This window comes from Kogia breviceps, chromosome 15 (genome assembly GCF_026419965.1).
Source record: "Kogia breviceps isolate mKogBre1 chromosome 15, mKogBre1 haplotype 1, whole genome shotgun sequence".
NCBI classification, from domain to species: domain Eukaryota; kingdom Metazoa; phylum Chordata; class Mammalia; order Artiodactyla; family Physeteridae; genus Kogia; species Kogia breviceps.
Window position 1 is genome coordinate 12,560,740 of NC_081324.1, and position 21,159 is coordinate 12,581,898.

Consider the following 21,159-nt stretch of genomic DNA (forward strand, 5'->3'; position numbering starts at 1 on the left):
ACACATGGCATTGGTTGTGGACCTCTTTTCTAAGTCCTCCAAAAGATGATCCAAATTAACTCACCTGATCAAGATCATAAATGTTAAGCAAAACTCAAAAGGAAAAAAAACCCCAAAAGTATATATCCAAATCCTCAACACACTCCTGTTAACACCACAGCAAAGCAGTCACAAAATCCAGACAACGTGAAACACTGCAGAATAAATAACCTGCTTTTTTCAACAAGTAAATTGCAAGGGAAAGGGGGGTGAGGAGGGTGGGAGAGAAGGGAAACCTAAAATGAAAAGACATTGAAAAGACAAAAAAAAAAAAAAATCACAAAGGTATCAACCACATTTGGAACATAATTTAAACAAAAATTTAAGACAATTGGAAATTTGAACACCATTGAAAAATGGGAATTAGCGTTAATTTTTTTTAAACAAAAATCACAGTATCGGGCTTCCCTGGTGGCGCAGTGGTTGAGAGTCCGCCTGCCGATGCAGGGGACACGGGTTCGTGCCCCGGTCCGGGAAGATCCCACATGCCGCAGAGCGGCTGGGCCCATGAGCCATGGCCACTGAGCCTGCACGTCCGGAGCCTGCGCTCCACAACGGGAGAGGCCACAACAGTGAGAGGCCCGCGTACCACCAAAAAAAAAAAAAAAAAAAATCACAGTATCATGGTTGTTTTTAAAGAGTGCTTATGTTTTAGAGATACTTAAGTTTAGTGAAATGAACAGATGAAAAGATATGATGTCTAGTATTTTGCTTCAAATTAATCTAGGCAGAAGAAGGGGCTCGAGGTAAAACAAAAATGGCCATGAGTAGGTGGCTGACTGCTGATGCTGAACAATGAGTAGGCAGGAGGTCATGACACTATTCTGCCTACTTTTCAAAATTTTTTTACACTTTCTATAATGACAACAAAATCCTAAAATAAAGAACTGTTTTTACCTCTTTCCTGTGTCCGAACTATCACTTGATCTCATAAAAAAGTAGGAAAATGATTCAAAAGATGATGACCAAGAGAGGGAAAAGGGAGAACACAGAATAATAGCTTCAATAATAACTACAGAGAAACTAATTAACCTGCCCTTAATTGAAAAATAATTGACTTCGTGCACAAATGACCCCGGGACCTCTCTTGCTTATGGATAAAAAGTGTACGAAAAAGAAATCCTAAGCAGGTATAATTTCACTGAATGTATCCCTAACAGGATATAAAAATTGTAACACTGTATCCCATTTTCATTAAAATGAAAGTCTGTTGCTAAAGTGCCAAGAGAACACACTGAATCGGTGTTTTTTAATTTCCCCAATCAAACATGCTTGATGTTTAGCACAGCTTAACTGCTGGGGTGAGCTGGGGGAAGTTAGCGTGTACAACAGGGAAAGTTTATATACTCACTCACTGAGAGATACTAATTTTTCCTTTCTAAGAAAGGGAAAACGAGTGGGTCGGCTGGAACAAAAAGAAGGTAAAATAAAGCTTTCTGTAAAAATTAATGCGAGACGAGTTTAAAAAAAAAACAGGCTATGCCTTCATTATCAGACCGTGGCCCCATGTAATTTGGGAGCATCTTGGGTTCCCAGTGCAGAGACTGTGTAGCCCTGGGTGGCCAGGGAAAGTAAGAAAGATGAAGAAAGCACATGTGGGGAGTGTACACAGGAAGAACAGAGAAGTGGCTGTTTAGGTGTCCAGAATAGAAGGCTTAGCAAATATAGAAAAGACAGGGTTACTTTTCCCCTGCCTTTATCCTTCTTATTGATAAGATGAAAGGAAGTTATAAAATGATAGTCATGGCACCTGTCCTTGAAAGAGACAAATCTAAATAATGTTTGATAACTCAATGGAATGGTTTCCTATTATTCTTAAAATCCATTCCAAAACACTAACTGTAGCCTATAAGGCCCTTACAGCCAGACACAACCACGAGTGCATATCTACCTGTCTTGTATTTAAGGCGGAGGGCGGTTGGGGAGGAGCTATGATGACCAAAGCACTCTGAACTTGGCAGAACTCAGCTCCAGAGCGCACACACCACAATCTAACCCTGACTATTTCTCCAGCCCTGCCTCGTGACACTCTCACTCCCTCCACCACACCCACAGAAGCCCCTCCTCCAGGTCTTTAAACTTGCTGGGCTCCCTACCTCAGGGAGTTCGCTGTTTGGCAATTCACCATGTTTGACATGAAGAGTTAACAATTATGTTTCTTTCTCAGGACTTTCTATCTTATTCCCCAAAACATCTTTATTAAAAATTTACAAAAACCAACTTTGCAACTGGAATACAACATAACCAGATGATCTAGAGACTTCAGTAAATATTGGGGCAATTATATTCTTCAGAACAACCTAACTGTGTTTTCATTTGTTTCAATAACCACAATTTGAAATCTCAGCATCCAGCTCCATACTGAGCACGAAACAGAAATTCAACACTTATTACAACTAACAAGAGGAAAAATGATAGGTTTAACATGGTTTCTTAACAGTATTTCTTATTTAAGAATAATCCCCTATACATTCTGATTTATATCTACCTAAACTTATAATTTATCATGTCTTCATGCTCACTTTATAAACAGATTCAAGCCACAAGTCAATTTGACAGTCTAGGAACGGAAAGCACATTCTTTAGAACCAGCTTTTATGTCTGCAAGTATCAGTAGTAGGCCGTGAGAAAAATAATACAACTATCTCGGAGTTTTATTACTCCATAAGTGATGTTTAAACAGAAAGGAAACAGGACACAATGGAAGGTAGGATCCCAGCTTTGTCAAAGTTGCAACTTTTCCGAAGGTTTTTGACCATCATGTCTCCACACCTACACATCCCAACCCCAGCCCCCAAGCCCTGCCCCAAAGACACACTTAGAGATTGGCAGGAGGGCACCCAAACCGTGCCATCAAAACAAACCTGCCCATTGCCAAGCACAGCCAAACCTGTCAACCTGAGTTTGGCCATCATTTCCTCCAGCTCTTGTTTACTATCCCCCCTCTCCTTCCCATGCAGGAAGATGCAGATGCGTTACCTCCGTTAAGAGAGGATCACCCTACAGAAAATTCAGTGAGACTGAAATCACAGTCATAAATTCCCCAAAGAAGGTATCAACTATGATTAGCTGATTGATTCACTCAAGAAAAAGCATATTACAGTAAATACTGAGACTTGGCTTCTCCTTACCTTCTCACTAACCAAACCGAGGCCCAACTTCCTGAATGTCAGTTAAATGCATCTTTATCTTTACTCCGCCTTCCTAACAGTCTCAAAGCAACAGGTGGCCCTCTTCCCGCCCACTGGGTGTTCCTGATTCCTCCCATCTTATTTCTTCCAGGACTTTCCCTTGTTTACTTTCCCCCATCCATTCGTCCATCACCCTCAGCCTCTCCCCTCTCTCTTTCCCTTCAGGATACAAAAAACAGTGTTCAAGTTTCTTCCTTCAGGACCACATCCCTTCTTTCTACTGAGGTATAACTTACATCGAGTAAAGCACATAAACCATAAGGGTACAGTCAATAAATTTTTGTGTATGCATATACCTAGGAAAATAAAACCCAGAAAAATGCAAAGAACATTATCAACAGCAGATGGTTCAAGCCTTTCCCATCGATAACCCCCCTGAAAGGTAACAACTATTATGATCTGTCACCAAAAATTAGTTTTGCCTGTTAACTGACCTTCATAAAAATGTCATATAGTGTCTCTCTTTTATACCTGAATTCTTTCACTCAACATAATCCACTACCACCACTTTTTAAATACAGGCAGTCCTCAGAGTTGCTTCCTCAGCCCTCTCCTCACTCAACCCATTTAATCTAGCAATTTCACTCGATCTGAAGACTTTAACAACTGTCTAAACACAGATAATCCCTGAGTTCTTCAGACATACCTTGGATGTCTTTCAGGCACCTTAAATTTAACACATCCAAAATCTAATTCACCATCTCTCCCCCTCAACCTAAAGCCAATTCCTGTTCCTACATTCTGCATGTTGGTTGATGGGATTAGAGTCAACCAAACTAGAAACCTCCAAGTCATCCTAACACACAAAACCCTGTTGCTCTTGTTCACACTATATCCCTGGCATGGATTATAGTGACACACTTCCTGATGTGGAAGACATACTCAAATTACTTCAGGAATGAATAATAAATCCTGAAGTACTCTTTGTCCTCCAACATGTAATCATTCGATGAGACTCAAAAATTCTACATTCTGAACAATTCCCACACCTGTAGTCCTTCATCTGCACTGACCTAGTCTAGACGCCCCCCATCTAGCCCCTTGGTCCCCCTGCCAGAAATGCCACCCCATCCACTCCTGCTGGGTCTGCTCTTTCTAATATTCTAAACCACCTCCCACCTACCCCACCTGCAGCAGAGTTGAGTCACTCCCTACTTGGTAAACAACCACACTGTACAAACCTCAAAGGAGGGGACTCTATATTGCAATGATATCTTTCTCTCCTACTAGGCTGAACTCCTTGAGGCAAGGCCATTCTTTCTTTAGATCTCCAGCTCCTAACAGGGCACTCTAGATGTTTACTAAATGCCCCACTAAGGCGGTCTCCAAGTTTCTAGTCTCTCTCCAGTCCATCCTCCAGCGGGCTGCTAGTTAATGCCCGACAGTACGAATCTAACCGTGTCACTCCCCACTTCAAAATGCTCAGTGGCCCCACCGGTCATTACACATCAAGCCCTTAGCACGTGAGCCCTATCATCATCTGGCCCCAACCTCCTTTTTAGCCTCATCTCCTTCCACTTTTAATCTCATCACCTAACACCTCACCACTCCGGTTCCTCCCCATTTCCTACGCACATCCTGCCCTTTCATTCATGCTTTAGTTCCTGACATGCCCTTTCCATGCAATGCTAGTCTCCCATTCATACAGGGAGTCCTTCTCAGGAAGCCTTTCCAGAGCATTCCAGGGAGAATTGGTTTGTCAGGCTTCTGGGTTCCCTTGGCACTCTGTAAATGCCTTCGTTAAGGCATTTCAAGTTTTGTTGTAATTGCTTATTTAATAAACAGTAGAAGGCCAAAGGGTCCACTGAGATCTGGAAGCTGGGTGGTGAGTCAGGTCCATTTACCAGCTAAACAAATGATTACTGTCAGCTTAAAGTGTATTACCATTTCAAACTCATCCTCAGCAAAATCCATCCTCGATTGCAAAATATTTGTAAATATCAAGAGCAGGAGACACATCATTCATTCTCACATCACCAACTCCTAACTAGAGTGCCTGGTCCTCCACCTTGACTGAATTAATTAGTGATACCCACACACAACCTCTTGCTTCCTACTTTCATGAACTGACCCACAATTCTCCCACCACTCAAAGTGCAAACTTGTCATCTTTGAGCTTCTATATTAGCTGCTGAGTCCTAGGATAACATCTACATCTGTCTCCTTTTCTGTCTCCACTCCTCTAGTTCTAGCCCTCAGTATCTCACTGAACCACACAAGCTCCTAATGGTCTCCCTCCTCCAATTCTAACCTCTCCCACTCCCAATTCATCCAACACTGGCACTCCTTAAACTGTATTGTGCAAATGAAATCACCTAGGGATCTTGTTAAAATGCCAATTATTCAGTAAGTCTGAAGTGAGGCCTGAGAGTCTGCATTTCTAACACACTCCCAAGAGATGCTGATGACGCTGGTCCACAGATCACATTTCAAGGAGCAAGATCTCCACTCAGTGTTGTCCCGGAATAATGTACCTAGCAAGCAGTCAACAAGCAGAAGCCAGATGACCATCAATCAGGACTGGATAAGCACAGATTTCTACGCTAGGTAAGAAACTGGACTAGATGCCCCTGGTCCTTTCCAGTGCTTTGATTCTATACTCTCCCTGAGATATCCATGACGTTGTCACCCATTTTTCAACTGTGAAGCTTGGCAAAGCTATTGCTTAGGAGGTAACACTTCAATTATCACACTCACCAGGTTCTGAAGTAGTAACTACCCACAACTCTGGTTTAGTCTACTCCAGTATTACAAATGTTTCTAAAAGATAAAGATACCGGGCAAGGAGGTATATATAGTTGTGCTTTTGATAGTACCTTCAAGATACGTGAACACCACCACTTCCCTTTATCCATCAGTATTATCTAGAGGTTAGTACCACTTGTGTTAATCTATCAGTTTCTTAGAACCAAGAGGCTATCAATCGTTTTGTTTGGTTGGGGGTGGGGTGGGAGATCTTACGAACATCTATAGAAGCAGGAAGCAATGACGGCTCCCAATTCTCTATTAGCAGCTGCAAGCCAATTCAAGATATAAAACAAGCATTCCAAATGTACTGACTACAAGATGATCCCTACTCTCAGAAATGGACTTCTGTGTGGTATCTTCACAATGACATTATCTTTAGCAGTTCCAAGATACTTGTTTATAGAACTTTTGTCATTGTGTATTTATCATTATCAATAGACAATACTACTCAGATTCTGGTTAAAAGCACCACGTCTCTATTAGGACTTAGCTACAAGGGATTTTTAGCTTCTACTTTACAATCACAAGGGCTAATAACTATTCTCCTTATGGTTACATTGATGCTAACATTTCTGTTAATATCCCCCATGAAAATCAGCTTGTCGGGTGTTGATACTGCTCTAATGAGTTAACTGAGGTCTCTGTAAAAAATTGTCACAGAGGGCAGAAAGGTGCAAATGACAGTGGAAAATACACAATGGCAGGTAATTAACCTGAACGTTGATTAGTCTGAATTAGAAGTATTTTCATTGTAATTAGAAGCATGACTTACTTTAGTCAGACAGGATCTGCATAACTTCTTTTAAAAACAGGGTGTTTATCATACATTTAAAACTAACATAAGAAGCAAAATAAAGATCTTTTCCAGTGTTGTCATTCACATTACTACATGAGACAATATTTCACAGAGACATTTACCTTCCACTTAAAACAAAAGAAATTTGTAACAGGCCATTAGTAAAGACTTAACTTACCATAGTAGTGTAGTACAGATTTTACAGCCATAGATAAAATAGTTATTTTTGCTTATATGAACACTTAAGAGTTGTGTTTCCTTAGTCCACACAAGAGGTTTTTTAAAAAAATTCCTTCACCAATGAAGATCCAGACAGTAGATGGGCAGTTAAAAATAATACCCTCAAGGCTTCCCTGGTGGCACAGTGGTTAAGAATCTGCCTGCCAATGCAGGGGACACGGGTTCCAGCCCTGGTCCAGGAATATCCCACATGCCACGGAGCAACTAAGCCTGTGCGCCACAACTACTGAGCCTCCGCTCTAGAGCCCACGAGCCACAACTACTGAGCCTGCGAGCCACAACCACTGAAGCCTGCGAGCCTAGAGCCCGTGCTCCGCAACAAGAGAAGCCACCGCAATGAGAAGCCCGCGCACCGCGACGAAGAGTAGCCTCCATTCGTCGCAACTAGAGAAAGCCCACATGCAACAACGAAGGCCCAGTGCAGCCAAAAATAAATAAAATAAATAAATTTATACCAAAAAAATTGATTTTTTTTTTTTTTTTTGCGGTACGCGGGCCTCTCACCACTGTGGCCTCTCCCGTTGCGAAGCACAGGCTCCGGACGCGCAGGCTCAGCGGCCATGGCTCACGGGCCCAGCTGCTCTGCAACATGTGGGATCCTCCCAGACCGGGGCACGAACCCGTGTCCCCTACATCGGCAGGCGGACTCTCAACCTCTGCGCCACCAGGGAAGTCCCGGAAGTTTATTTTTAAAAAATTAAGAATACCCTCAGGTTATGACCAATTCCTCATCTTCCAAATTTTACATTAATGTGGTCTACATGACATCAAACTAAAAGAAAGTATCTGCCTCCAGAAGATGAACACGGCATTTCCCATAATCTTTGTAAATCCGAGGAAAGCAAAACCCTCACAGGCTTCAGAAAAAGAAATAAGAGAACGTCTTTCAAGTGTACTGTAGGTCCCCTGCCAGGCTTCAGGGCAACCTTGAGCATGTGCACATTTGCATTTTCTTTTCAAGAAAGCAAAATTAATATTTGCTTAATCCAGAACTTAGATCCTCACAAAGTATGATACCAAATGAAGCCCCAATGATTCAAATGGATAAAAAGGCCTAGATAGAAAGGGTTGGTAAATCTTAAAGGATTAAGGTGGAATTACTAATCCTAAACTCAGTCTGACTGGACTTTGAACTACTGGTAATTTACGGTTGCTCCTCAAACAATTCAGTATTCCAGAATTATGGCAAGAGTCTACTCCCTCTGGTCCTTCAAGGTGGCTCAAGGGCCTTCCGGGGATTCACACAGTGGAGTCAGGAGCCTCTCCTTTGCTGCTACTACAGTCATCTGTGGACCCTACTGCCTCTATTAGAACATTTTCCACTTTTGTTTTCTAAATGTTGGCTCCCTTGTTTCCACAAACATGCCCTCAGAGCGATAAGTATTTCAAGGGATCCTAGAAAATTAAAATTAGTCATCTTTGAATCAAAAGTACTTCTGACATAGTAGGTACTCATAGTAATTACTGGATTGAATGAATGAGTGAGTGAAAGTGTATAGTTTGCCAGTGTCACTGAGCAACAGCATATCCCATCTTCCTTAATGAGCCCTAATTACCTCTAATTAACATTTGTGGCAATTTACTACTGCTAAAAATAACACCACCACACTATATTTGTGTAACATCTCACAGTTTACAAAGCACTTCCACATATATCATCAAATCTGAACCTCACAAAGTTGTCTGAGATGGATTTTTTTAAACATCTCTCTAATAAATGAGACTTAAAGAGATTACAGGGTTCATTATAGGTTTCCCATCAAGTAAAGAAGCCCCCAGTCAAATCTAGGTCCTCGTGCCTCCATCAGTGCTCTTGGCATCCTAAGACCAGGGCCTGGTTTACACCCAGTCCTGCCGTCCTAGGCACTTGCCCTCGTCTCCTTTGATATTCTCAACAACGCTGTGTGGCTCACAGGTACTGGCCAGCTCCACAGAGAAGGAGAGAGAGAGGTAGAGCTCTGAGCTCAGGGGCACAGCCAGAATGCAGGTCCCAGCCTCAAGTACTTCCAAGTCCATGCCTCCCAAGCGCTGATCTGCCCGAACTGGCCCCAGAAGGTTATCAAGGACAAGCTTTCCACATTCGGCAAAGCAAGCTGCTACACACTAGTTAACTGTGGCAGCAAGTGCTGGGGCTTGCACCCTGCGTGTGCCTTGCTCGCTTGACACATCCACACAAGGTCCTAAACTGCCCTGTAACTCAGTTTCTCTACCTGTAACCCTGGGCTGGTAACACTACCTGCCTCATAGGGTTGTTATGAGGATTAAATGAGTGAATATTTATAAAGCACTTAAAACAGTGCCTCACACATAGTAAGGGTGATATAAATGCCTATCAGTTTTTTTAAAGAGGCGTAAACTGAGGAAAAGTGACAGTTTAAGTCACTAAAGAAATACTCAATTATTGAATAAAAAGTGTGGGGACAGTTTGTTCTTTCCTACTTCCTGTCTTTTTTAAAAAAAAAAAAATCTATCTATCTATCTATTTATTTATTTATTTCTGCATTGGGTCTTCGTTGCTGGGCACGCGGGCTTTCTCCAGTTGCCGCGAGCAGGGGCTACTCTTCGTTGCCGTGCTCGGGCTTCTCACTGCGGTGGCTTCTCTTGTTGTGGAGAACGGGCTCTAGGCACGCAGGTTTCAGTAGTTGTGGCACGTGGGCTCAGCAGTTGTGGCTCGCAGGCTCTAGAGCTCAGGCTCAGTAGTTGTGGCATCGGGCTTAGTTGCTCCGTGGCACGTGGGATCTTCCCGGGCCAGGGCTGGAACCCGTGTCCCCTGCATTGGCAGGCAGATTCTTAACCACTGCGCCACCAGGGAAGTCCCGTTCCTATCTTTCTTAAACAACAGATAGATTAAAATTTTTAACATACAAATAAAACTGTAATATACCACAGGAAAATATGGGAAATTTCTTTTAAATCTTGAGGGGGAGCCCTTCCTAAGCATGACACAGAACCCTGAATACCTAGAGGAAAAGACTGACATAAAAGTGCAAATGGATGATGAAAATAGTGACTTACAAAACAAAGCTAGTATATCTATATCTAGTTTCCCTAGATATACGCCCCTAAAACAAATCTATAAGCCAGGAGGAAAAAGGCAAATATCAAACAAAAAAATGGGCAAGGGATATGAACAGGCCATTCATGGGAGAAATAAGTTACCAATTAAAATGTGAAAAAAAAATGATCTACGTAATTAAGAACTATAATTTTTTTTAATTGAGACTTTTCCCCCCAAGACTGTTTACCCCACCCACCTGCTACCACCTCCCATTACATCCTGCCTCAGCACTCAGTGAAGAACTTGTGTGCGTGCATGTGTGAGTGTATCATGTACACATGTGTGGGATGTGTGTAAGGAAGAGAGTGCGTCTCCTCCAACTACAGTGATGTTTACTTCTTTCCAGAAGGAGAGATTCAATTTATTACATAAACCTGCACATCAGCTAACCCCAGCCGTACTACCTCTCTCAGAGACCATCAAGAGAAATTTCTTTTCTGCTTCAGCAGCTAGAGTACAAATTCCATATGCCAGATGCAATGTATTTTTACCCATTTGTACTTCTGCACTTTACAAGTTCCCTTCCTCATAGTAAAAACTGAACAGGCATCTTTGAGGAATTAATTGACTCCATAGATTAATTTCCATATAAAACTTTTACTTAAGGTAAATGATTAAGTTAAAAATGGAACCTAATATAAAAGAGAATCTCTCTCTCACCCCTACAAATATACACAAACTGTCTTTTTGCTAACAGGAGCAGGACATTTCTCTCCCTCTCTCAAAGATATTCAAAGCAGTACCAGATTTCATGATAAAGACTTCCAAAACCAGCAAACGGCAAAAGCCCAAAGATTACTGAACTAAGTTGTTTCAATTTATATCACATAAAAGTAGGGCTGTGTATGTGTACCTAAATAAACTAAGTGCATTTAATTGTGAGAAGATACGTTTTTCTTAAAAAAAATGAAATAAAAAATACTATGAATACTGAATCTTTTTAATGAACACATGTCTGAATGGGATATTGTTTTTTCAAGATCTATTCTTAAATTTTTCTTCCAAATATTTTTTTAAAATTCAGTGGTTTTCCACATTTCCATTCTTCTAACAATTTCAACTTTAAAGGACTGGACAAATAACCATTGATTTTCTAGCACTGTAACTCTTTTCAGTCAAACATCTGTCAACTTTAAAGTTCTATCATAAAACCCCCAAAGGGTAACATCACTGATGAAATCTAATTTCCCTCTCGGCAATTAAAATATCCAACTGTTCCATTAGAAGCCCGCCCATAATCTGTCAAAGTGATATGTAACCTCTCATAAACACTGATTAGAATGAAAAGAAACTAGAAACACCTTGAAGTAATTGAGAAAGCACCAAATGTGTGAAGCACACTCAACTTTTTAAACTTTCATTTTGAATACAAAATAAAGGAGAATCCAAAGATAGTAAGTATATAAATTCAGTGTGGGGAAAAAAAGAACACTAGACAGATAATCAAAATCCTGGGTGCTATTCCTAATTCTGAGACTGAGTTTATCACCGATCGTGGACCAGACGCTCAACCTCTACAGGGCTTGCTTTCCTCATCTATAAAAATACAGATGTTAGGATCTCTACAGAATCCTAAACTCTATGATCTAATCAAAAATAACACCAAAAAAATTTTATGTGCTTTTTCTCCTACTGACTCTAGGCACAAGTAGATAGGCACATACAGCTCACCGTGAATTAAAGCTAATGAACCATTAAGTTTCCGATATTTGGATCCCTCAAATACAGAGTTATCACTACAGTAAAGTTTATAAACTGGATTATAAAAGTATCCTACTTTATAAGTCAACTTAAGAACAGAATCTTATCTCAACTTTTAAAAGGACGTATTTTTTTAAATTCATCTCTAGTGTGCTGAATTCTACTTTGAAGAGTAGAGCTGGCAGGGGGAGGGTAATCAAACACTATCTATTCCATCATTAGTCCTAATCGACTCCAAAAAGGTATTCTTTGGCTGGCAACCTTAGGCTGACTTGTGCGTATTAGGTCCAAGCCTGTTCCTTTCTCCATGACAAAAAGCTGGAGATTTGGCTGTTTTTAAACCCATGGATAGGTCGTACGGAACTTAAAACAACTACAACATTTGGTCCTTCTAATGTGAAGACCAGGCTCTCTAATGAAGCCCCAGAATGTTAAGAGTGGGAAGAGATTTTAGACTTATTCTACTCCAAGCTCATCATTTTACTGATGAGGAAATCAAAGCCCAGGATAAGTTAAAATGAATGCCCAAAGTCATACCAACTTTCCCAACTCTCTGACCCATTTCTTTAAATTACAAACCGTAACAAAGTTACTTTCACCTGACCCCAGGATACATCAGCCAAACTCAAAAACCGTAAGATGGAGCACCCCTTCAAGTGCTAAAGTAGAGCCAAAAGCTTTCAAAATATATGGATAGGAACAAAGAAAGAATTCCTTAGGAATATATTTCTCAAACATGACAAAAAGGTCAAAAACTGGTTCTATGCATAAAATTTCACTCTTTGGACCATGTGTCAGGAGTGAACTGATTGTGAAATCCAGATAATTATTAAACAGACAGTGAAAACAAATACAGTTCGTACTTTCTTTTGCTATATTTAAAAACACGCCTCGTATTTGAAAACAAGGCGCCACACATTCTAACATATTATTAATGAAGGCAGACATCTGAAAAGATTCACTCTCCACCTGCTCTTCATCATCAGATGTACGAGTCAGTAGAACTAGACAGCAACAAATTCAAAACTCTTCCTGCCCGAAAAGAATGCAGGGGAAAAAACTAAAACAAAATCAACCAATTCAAAGTATCTCAAATTTTGAATTAGATTTTTTCATTCATTCATTGAAATGGTCCAAAACCAAATTATTTCAAATTTTATTCAGTCTTCAACTGAACGCTTTCACATAACTGGAAATGAGACTAATTTACTTCTAGCAAGCTTCATTTGAGAAAATACATGTCAAAGATTCTGGATTTTTTTTGTTTGTTTTTTGCTAAAGTATTGACATTTACAAACTCACAAAAATGTGTACAACCTACAAATAGAGTATTTCACTCCATTTCCAAGAGAACTTCTAGGTTCCAAACTCAAAGGTCATTGGACTAGTACCTTAATAAGACACTCTATCATTAAATACATTTTACAACCTATTAAAGCAATCTCAAATGTAAAAATACAACAGGGAAACAATTATTTCAGCATCAATGTGGCATTATGGGATGGCTATGCTTCGTTTCACTTAACATACTAAAAGGAATACTGGACATATATATTATATATATAACAAAACTATTCCATCTCTAAATCAACATGTAATTACACTTCAGCAACCCGGTAACTATTATTATTCTTGATTCTAAAGTACAATTATCACACAACTTGAAAGAGTTGCTATTTCATAGTTAACCAAATATCCTAATGTTCTTTAATCAAAGTACCATTAAAGTCTATTTTTTCCAGACCCTTGAGTTTCAGTTTACCAAAATTTTCCAAAGCCTAGAGTTAAAGTTTCGTAACAAATCCAAACACAACCCCTCACAGAGACTTAGGTTATAAATACCTAATATGTCTAAAGAATCCAAATGGTCGATTTTGTTTTGTTTTAATTATACTATCTTTAGAAAACCAAAGGTAAGCATTAAAAAGAGTTTGCCCAAGAAGCAGAGGCACATGAGGGTAGATTCAGAACCCCTCATTACCAGTGTTATACCAGGTGCCTGCGATCAAGGGGTGGGGTGGGGTTTAGTAAGTGGGACTTTTAAAAAAAGCCTTCACTTTCCCAGACTATTTTGGACATTTTGATAACATCTTTTTCTCTTTTTCAAAATGCCAGGCGTCTTTAAAGGAAAAGCTTTTCTATTGAGTGGCTTTTCTCGACTTTCACAGTACAATTAAACCCTTCTCCTGTCCAGATAGACTGAACCGTGTTCAACCCTGGCACATAACAAAATCATTAAATCTAAAACGCCTCATTTGACAGATGTCTCATTAAATTCATCTTAAAGTTTAGGTAAGAGATGCCTTTGAAAAAGGGGGGAAAAAAACCACCTGTTAACTCTAAGAAACCTCTGAGAGAGAACTCTCTCAAAACCCACATAGAGCTCCACTCACGTGAAACAGAAGATATGAACAGCGTGTGGCACATCTAAAACCTCCTGCCACGGAAGAGATGCCTCTGTGTGTTTAACACAACCCCTGGGGACCCTAACAGGAAGGAAGGCTGAAGATTCAGGACACACACCACCAGCTGCTTAACAAAATTCCTCAAACTCAATTCAACAAATGTTTAAACTAAAATGCCAAGTATTATACTAGCCTTGGATCATATACAACATCAATGAACGTTATGTTACCAAGAAATCAAATTCATCATTCTATAAAGAAAGAGAACCAAAAACAACAAAAACGCCTTACTCTTTAAAAAATAATAAGAATCTTGGGATAACCAGTCATTTAAGGTGGCTGTTTCAACAATCTTATAGCCACAAAAAGATAAAACTTTCAACCAGAAACTTCATAAACTCATTTACACTCATCTCCTCTCCCTATAATTATTTCAATGAGCATTAAAAAACACACCATTTAAGGAATAACTATGAAAATCAGGCAGAGTAGCTTACTCTCTAACTCTGTAAGACATATGAATTAGAAAAAATGAACAGCATGGTGACATCAATAGAGCACTACTGATCACTAAAGTACAAATAAGTTTACTTTAAGATGAAAGGTTTACGCAAACCTTTCATGATAGCTATTTTCGATAGCTTTACAAGTAAAGCTATGTTTTAAAGGAACTGAAATGTCACACCACTACCCTCAAAAGTTATCCACTTTTCAGATAAAGTGTTAATGCTCTATACCCAATGAAGATTTACAGTTTAACAAATGAGGCGTGTGCAAGAGAATAAAGCATCATTAGGTGAACTTTATTTCATGCCAACTTAAATGCATGTAAGACTATTTGCAACCAGAATATTTAGAACACTTTCTACTCTTTCTATATTGTCCATTTATTTGCCAGTCTTGCTTCTTTATAAAGGCAGCATGATTAAAAACAGAACCAACCACATTTCACAAGGAATACCACTTTGGACTAGAGGATAATATCACCTCATTACCAACAAAAATAGAATATTTTCGGAATGCTTTTAACCAAGTGAAAACTTCAAGTGTAAATGAAATTCAACTTCGATTCATGGAAAGTAATATGAATTGTATAACAGAATATGCATACTCTCTCTTCTCAGCTCTGCCAAGAACTGAAAAACCACAAGCAAGAATCAAAACTATGCATCAGTTTATCTGAAAAGAGGTTTGACACCCACTCCTCCCTAATAATGTTTCCGAAAGGACAAATGAGATAATTTATGTGAAAGCTCTTTAAGATTTTTGAAGATAATAAACCCAACATACTAATAGACGTTATCAAACCACAGTTATGAAGGACAAGACAGCACTCACTTTACATCAAAAACAAGTATAAAATTTAAATACAAAAAGCAACAAAAATAAAATTAAACCCTCTGTTCTTGAAAGGACTGCTTAAGCGCACACTGGTGTCACATGTTCATACCACGTTACTCAATACTGCTGCAATTATAGTAATAAGAGACTTCTCGTCAACATTACAGCTTAATGCCGAACCACCCGTTCTTGGTTTCCATGTAGGAAACCATGTACGGTTTGATCATCCCAGAGAGAAAAAGAGAAGAAATATGAGCGGGTAAGGAGTCCGTTCTCCTGAGCAATCCCAAAAAGTCAAACATAAAAATATCTTGTCCAAGATTCACGAGCCACAGTGGGTGTACTCTCCGTTCTGTCAACATCATTTCCCACTATTACAATTTAAACTGAAACAGCCAGATGACTAAAGCTAAAAGGCAGTAGAAGAGAGTCAAAAATATTAAAAATATAGTTTAATACTGCCCTTGATTAATGACTCAGACGCCTCCAGGGAGTCCAAAACATAACCTCATTAACGTTTTTAAGTCCGTAACCTATGTCGAGTAACCTAAATTCTTGAATTGTTTTTCACCTAAAATTACTCTCAGGTAAAATTTAAGATGGCTGATCTTAAAGGAAAATTAAATGTTAATGTACCTAATATACTTAATACTTCACACAAGTTACTTCAGATAGAGCCATAATTAAATTTTTTCTTATTTAAAGTTAGCTAAGAGAATGGTTGCTTCAGAGGAGCAACAATTTTCAAACTAAGTTTTTCTCAACAACTCTGTAATTAGATAGTACCTTTTGTCCAAAGCCTTTTATAGCTCATTAAAGACTTCCATTTTACTTTACCTAAATAAATATTTAAATATTCAAAGCAACCACAAATGGCTTTCAAAGCCTTTTAAGAATAACTTAGGCCAGGTTATAAATACTAAAATTTAACTGAAAGGTGACCTCAAGAGAATGAAAGTTCTCCACTGGACAAGAACTTCTCCAGTTATAAACAGATAAACTAGATAAACAACAGATAACGAGCTCAATTTAAATATAGGAAAATATTCAAAAGCCTTCAAAAGCAACTTCCTAGTCTATCCTTAACTCCACATACACAGAATAAACAAAAAGATATGCAGCAATAAATTTAAGAGTAAGTTATATGTAACATTATAAAAACGAATGTGGTGGAAAACACCCCCTCTAAGGATCTCATATAAAACAAACGTTAATTCTCTTCTTCTTATGGAAAAGAATTACTACCAAAGCATGCCACTTTCCTGCTGGGTGTCATACATTCCACTGCAGCACAGGGGTAACTTCTAGGAATCTCCTCCAGCTTGGTGCAAACCTGTGCTACATGTGAAGTCCTGATAATGTTCCGGTGATGAGTGAGACCACCTTAAAACAAGGCCCTTTTGTTCATCAGTAACTAAACTTCCTTGCAAAAGTTCAAGTGGACTCACTATATGGTAAATTTTGTTCTATGACAAATGAATATCAACACAGACATTTGGTATGTTCTTAGGCTTAAAATAAGCTCAACTTGCTATAAAATAAGCAATTAGACATCTTTATAACATCTTTATAAAAACTGTTATACCTTTATAACAATCAGGCATCTTCCTTCTAGGACACCTGCATACCAGCTTCATATTCAAGAACAGGTTGGATGCTCTGTATGGCTTCCTCATTTAATTAGTTACTTTTACAAGCATACTCACAGAGGTATATGTGTATTTATATTGTGCATATAGAAATAAAGCAAATAAGTTCAGAATGAAGCAACAATTCCTGCTTTTCATAAAGAACGAAACAAAATGATTAAAATGAGCACACCAGAAATTTGCGATTTACCAGAAAGATAATTTGTCACCTTTATACTGAGATAAGTTTTTTTAAAAAACCTATATATCATCCACTTAGAACATTTTAGACACACTCGAAGAGAAAATCAAGGGGAATCAAAGATTTAAATGTCATGACTGGGACACCTAAAACCCTTCCCATGGACATTTATCATGATCAACAATTCAGTCATGAGGAAAAGAAGGGATGCAGAGCTCTTTCTATAAGAAATATGTTCAATACTGCTTATTTAACATATCCCTTGCTTTATATATACTTCCTTCAATGTAATTGGTTGGTTATAAGGGCATTTAACATTCTCATGTTAAGAAAATATTCTCATTCCAAGTGTTATTACCATTTACTGCTTTTGTAAAATAACAGTATTTTACAAATTACATGAGCCACAGGAGAAAATGATATAGTTGTTGCTCCTACATGAAAAAAAAAATCACCTATTTTCTAGGCCATAAGCTTTTAAAGGCTTGTCATCCGGTTGGGATATTATCTTCAGATATTACAAATGCTGTTGTATTATGATACGGTTTTCTTTACGAAGCAAAAATCCATCAGAAATCCACTTGAATTACAGAAAAACTTCAATTAAACATAAAGGAACATCTCACCAGGAATGCTACCAGTCTTACATATCTCAATGTGTGAGTAATTTTTTCATTCAAACCGACTAAACTGGGACACAAGTTGGACCAAAAACATTAAGTTAGAAAGAATGGCTACAGATTAATGAAATTACAAGTGTGATTATTTTTCCACCACCACATACAACCTAGGTGGGGAAGTAATTTCGTACTTTAGTAAATCTGGGGAAGATTTAACTCTCCTTTTAAGACCTTTAATCTAGAAATGAAAAAAAAAATGAGGAAGATTTTAGATCACCCTCAAGTCGTATTGTGATTCCTATATATCCCTATTGCAAGTCACATCGCAATGGTCAGTTCTGGCTATAAAGGCTAGAAGTAAGAAACTGAGAGAAAGAAATAGGCAAAATCACTTTTGACGCAAGAATCAAACTTACAGAGGAAACTGAAATAAAGCCAAAAAGCGCTGAGAAAAGTATCGCTAAAGAGGACCGCAGCTGCTGGGTTCCATCGAGGACTAAGTGGGCAAACGAGCAGCATCAGCTGATGCGGAGCGAGCTCCCGGGCTGGAAGGGCAAGCCGCGGACAGTCAGACGGAGGGAGGGTGTTCCAGCGCGTTTCTCAAGGTCATTTTCCTCTGTAGGTATCACGTGCACGTGATGTTTACCTGAAATCCCAAACTGCCTCAAACCCAACAAACCGGTGAACAGAAGTCCGAAGGCAGCACCTTCACTGTTAAAGACACCACTGCTTCTTTCAGGAGTGCCTGCTCCCTGTGCTTCCTGGTGGCCCTGCCACCTCTCCCAGCTTGCTTCCCAACCTCGGAGCCCCCAAGAATGACAAAAGCTCGCGGATTTTAAAACTGCTCAATTTAGTATCACACAAATCGTACTTGAAAGCTGTAGAGAAGTAACAGAGACTCCCGAGGACCCGCGCTGACTCTCGGGGTGGCCAAACATTTCTCGGGACCTGGAAGTGCTTATTCCCTACGCGTCAAAGTGCAGGTGATCTTACCTGCATAGAAGCGGATGAGGCAGCCGATCTCCGAGTCCATGCCTTCCTCCTGCACCCTCCACAACTCCCCAAAGCCCAGGTGGAAGAGGTAGTCATTTTGGATCTGCAACGGCTTCTCGTCCGCCTCCAGGCGCCGGGTGGTCTCTCCGTGGAGCTGCACGTACAGGGTGGGCGGTGGAGGTGCCTGCTCCGCGGTCGCCCCGTTCCCATCCTGGGTCGACGGGGGGCGGCTGAGGGCCGCTGCTGCCGACACCTTCTCCTCCCGCGGCCGATCGCGGGCGGCGCCGCCTGGGCCCTCGACGCCCCTCTGGGCTTTCGGCTGCGGCGGAGGTGGGGAGGCCGTTGGGGATGACTGCCGGGAGCCCGCTCCAAGTCGGGGCAGGCGGGGCTGTCCAGGAGCCCCCGTTGGGGTCCGGACCGGGGCCGGGTCAGCCTCCAGCTCCTCGGACGACGACGAGCAGCCGCCGCCGCTGCTGTAGGGGTCCAGCCGGTCCGACACGCTCTCGGCGCTGGGGCTCAGGCTGAAGCTCTCGGTGTCGGAGGCCGGGCCCGCGGCCGCGCCATCCAGGAGCCGCGAGGCGCCCGGCTCGCCCAGGCTGGAGTCTGAGGGCGCGGGGCTGGCGCGGGAGGCGCGGAGCGCCCACCCGTCCGGGGCGCCGGGCAGCGGCAGGTCGGCGGGAGGAGCGCGCTGCGGCCCCCCGACGGCGGCCAGTCCGCTCCTCCCGGGTGGCGGCCCCGAGTCCCGCGACTCGGCGGGCGGGAGCCGGGGACCGGCGTCGGGGTGTCCCTTGCCCAGCACCTTTACCACGCCGCCGCCCTTGTAGCCCACCTGCAGCAGTCGGGCGGCCACCTCGCCGGCCGTGGTGTCCAGCGTGCAGAGCACCGGGCGCAGGTAGGTCGAGGCCATGTGGCGGTCGAAGACGTGCACGCAGCCCCGCTCGAGCTGGTGCCGCACCCAGTCCCGGTCCGACGGCTGCAGCTGCAGCATCTGCCGGTGCTTCAGGAGCAGCGTCTTCCTGTCCAGGCTCCGGGTGCACAGCGACGCCGAGGCCGAGCAGGAGGCGGAGAGGCCGGTGGCGCCGGGGGAGTGCGAGGCGGTAGCCGCGGACGACGACGAGGACGAGGACGACGAGGCGGCGGCGGCCGCCGCGGACAGATTCCTCTTCAGCCGCCCTCTCCTTAGCAGCAGGGAGTTGGCGCCACCGCCGGCCCCAGGCAACGGGGCAGCCCCGCCAGCGGTGGGCTGGGGGGCGCCGCGCCTCCTCCTGCGACCCGTGCCTCCCGGCCGGCCCGGCAACGGCCCCAGCTGCGCCTCGCCGGGGGCCTCTTCCCGCGCCCCGCCGCTCGGGGCCGCCGCGGTCAGCGCGGGCTGCGGGCTCCGGCCACCCCCGACTGCCGCCGCCAGAGCCGCCGCGGCCGCGGCCGCCACTGCAGCCGCCGCCGGAGCCGGAGCTCGGTCCTCCCTGCTGGTCTCTGGGAGTCGCTGCGCCGTAGCCGCGGCGGCGGGCTCCATTGCAGTGGGGCTTCGCGCTTCCCCCCCAGCTCCGGAGACAGCGGGCAGAGAGAGAGGCGGGGAGGCGAAGGTGGGAGACAGCGGCGGCGCGGGGAGAAGGGAGAAGCCAATGGCGTTCGGCACGGCCGTTCCAGAGGATTATGTGGCAATTCGGAGCATTCCGTCGGTGTCTCGGTGTTCCATCCCGCGCGCCCGCTCGCTTGGCTGCCACCGCCCCCCCCCCCCCCACACACACACACACGCCCTCCCCGCCCGGGTCGTGGGCGCCGAGCGCAGGCCCCGCCCACTCCTCCGCCTCACCCCGGCGAACCCGCCGCGAAGCTGGGCTTATTGAATATTAATCACGCGCCGGCAGCGGGAAGGCGGGAGGCGGGCAGGGCGGGAGCTCCTCGGCGGGCCTCATGAATATGCATCACCTGCATGACGGCATTCCAGGCAGAAGAGGGGAGAGCAGGAGGGCGACGGTGAGGCGGGGCTTCAGGGTAAACAAACGGGACGGCGTACGAGGGCGGGGCTGCGGGGGGCAGTTTCCCGGGAGGTTCCGGCACGAGCCTCAGAGAGGGGGAGGCAGAGACGACAGATGCACGCGGTGCACCTTGGGAGTTGTAGTTCCAGTGCGCGGACGGGCATGTCCGAAGGAAACGTGGTGAACTACAAGCCCCAGAGATCCTTAAACTATGCCCC

The 21,159-nt window shown here is 42.8% G+C and overlaps 1 protein-coding gene across 1 annotated transcript in view; it reads right to left on the reverse strand.

Annotated features, from left to right (window-relative positions):
- PHLPP1 (PH domain and leucine rich repeat protein phosphatase 1) overlaps positions 1–20,693 on the reverse strand; it is a 214,018-nt gene extending 193,325 nt beyond the window's left edge. Inside the window, exon 1 of the mRNA XM_059041405.2 lies at positions 18,963–20,693. Coding sequence (XP_058897388.1) covers positions 18,963–20,475 — 1,513 coding nt within the window. The 5' untranslated portion in view covers positions 20,476–20,693. The remainder of the gene's footprint in view (positions 1–18,962) is intronic.
- Positions 20,694–21,159: the final 466 nt, after the last annotated feature.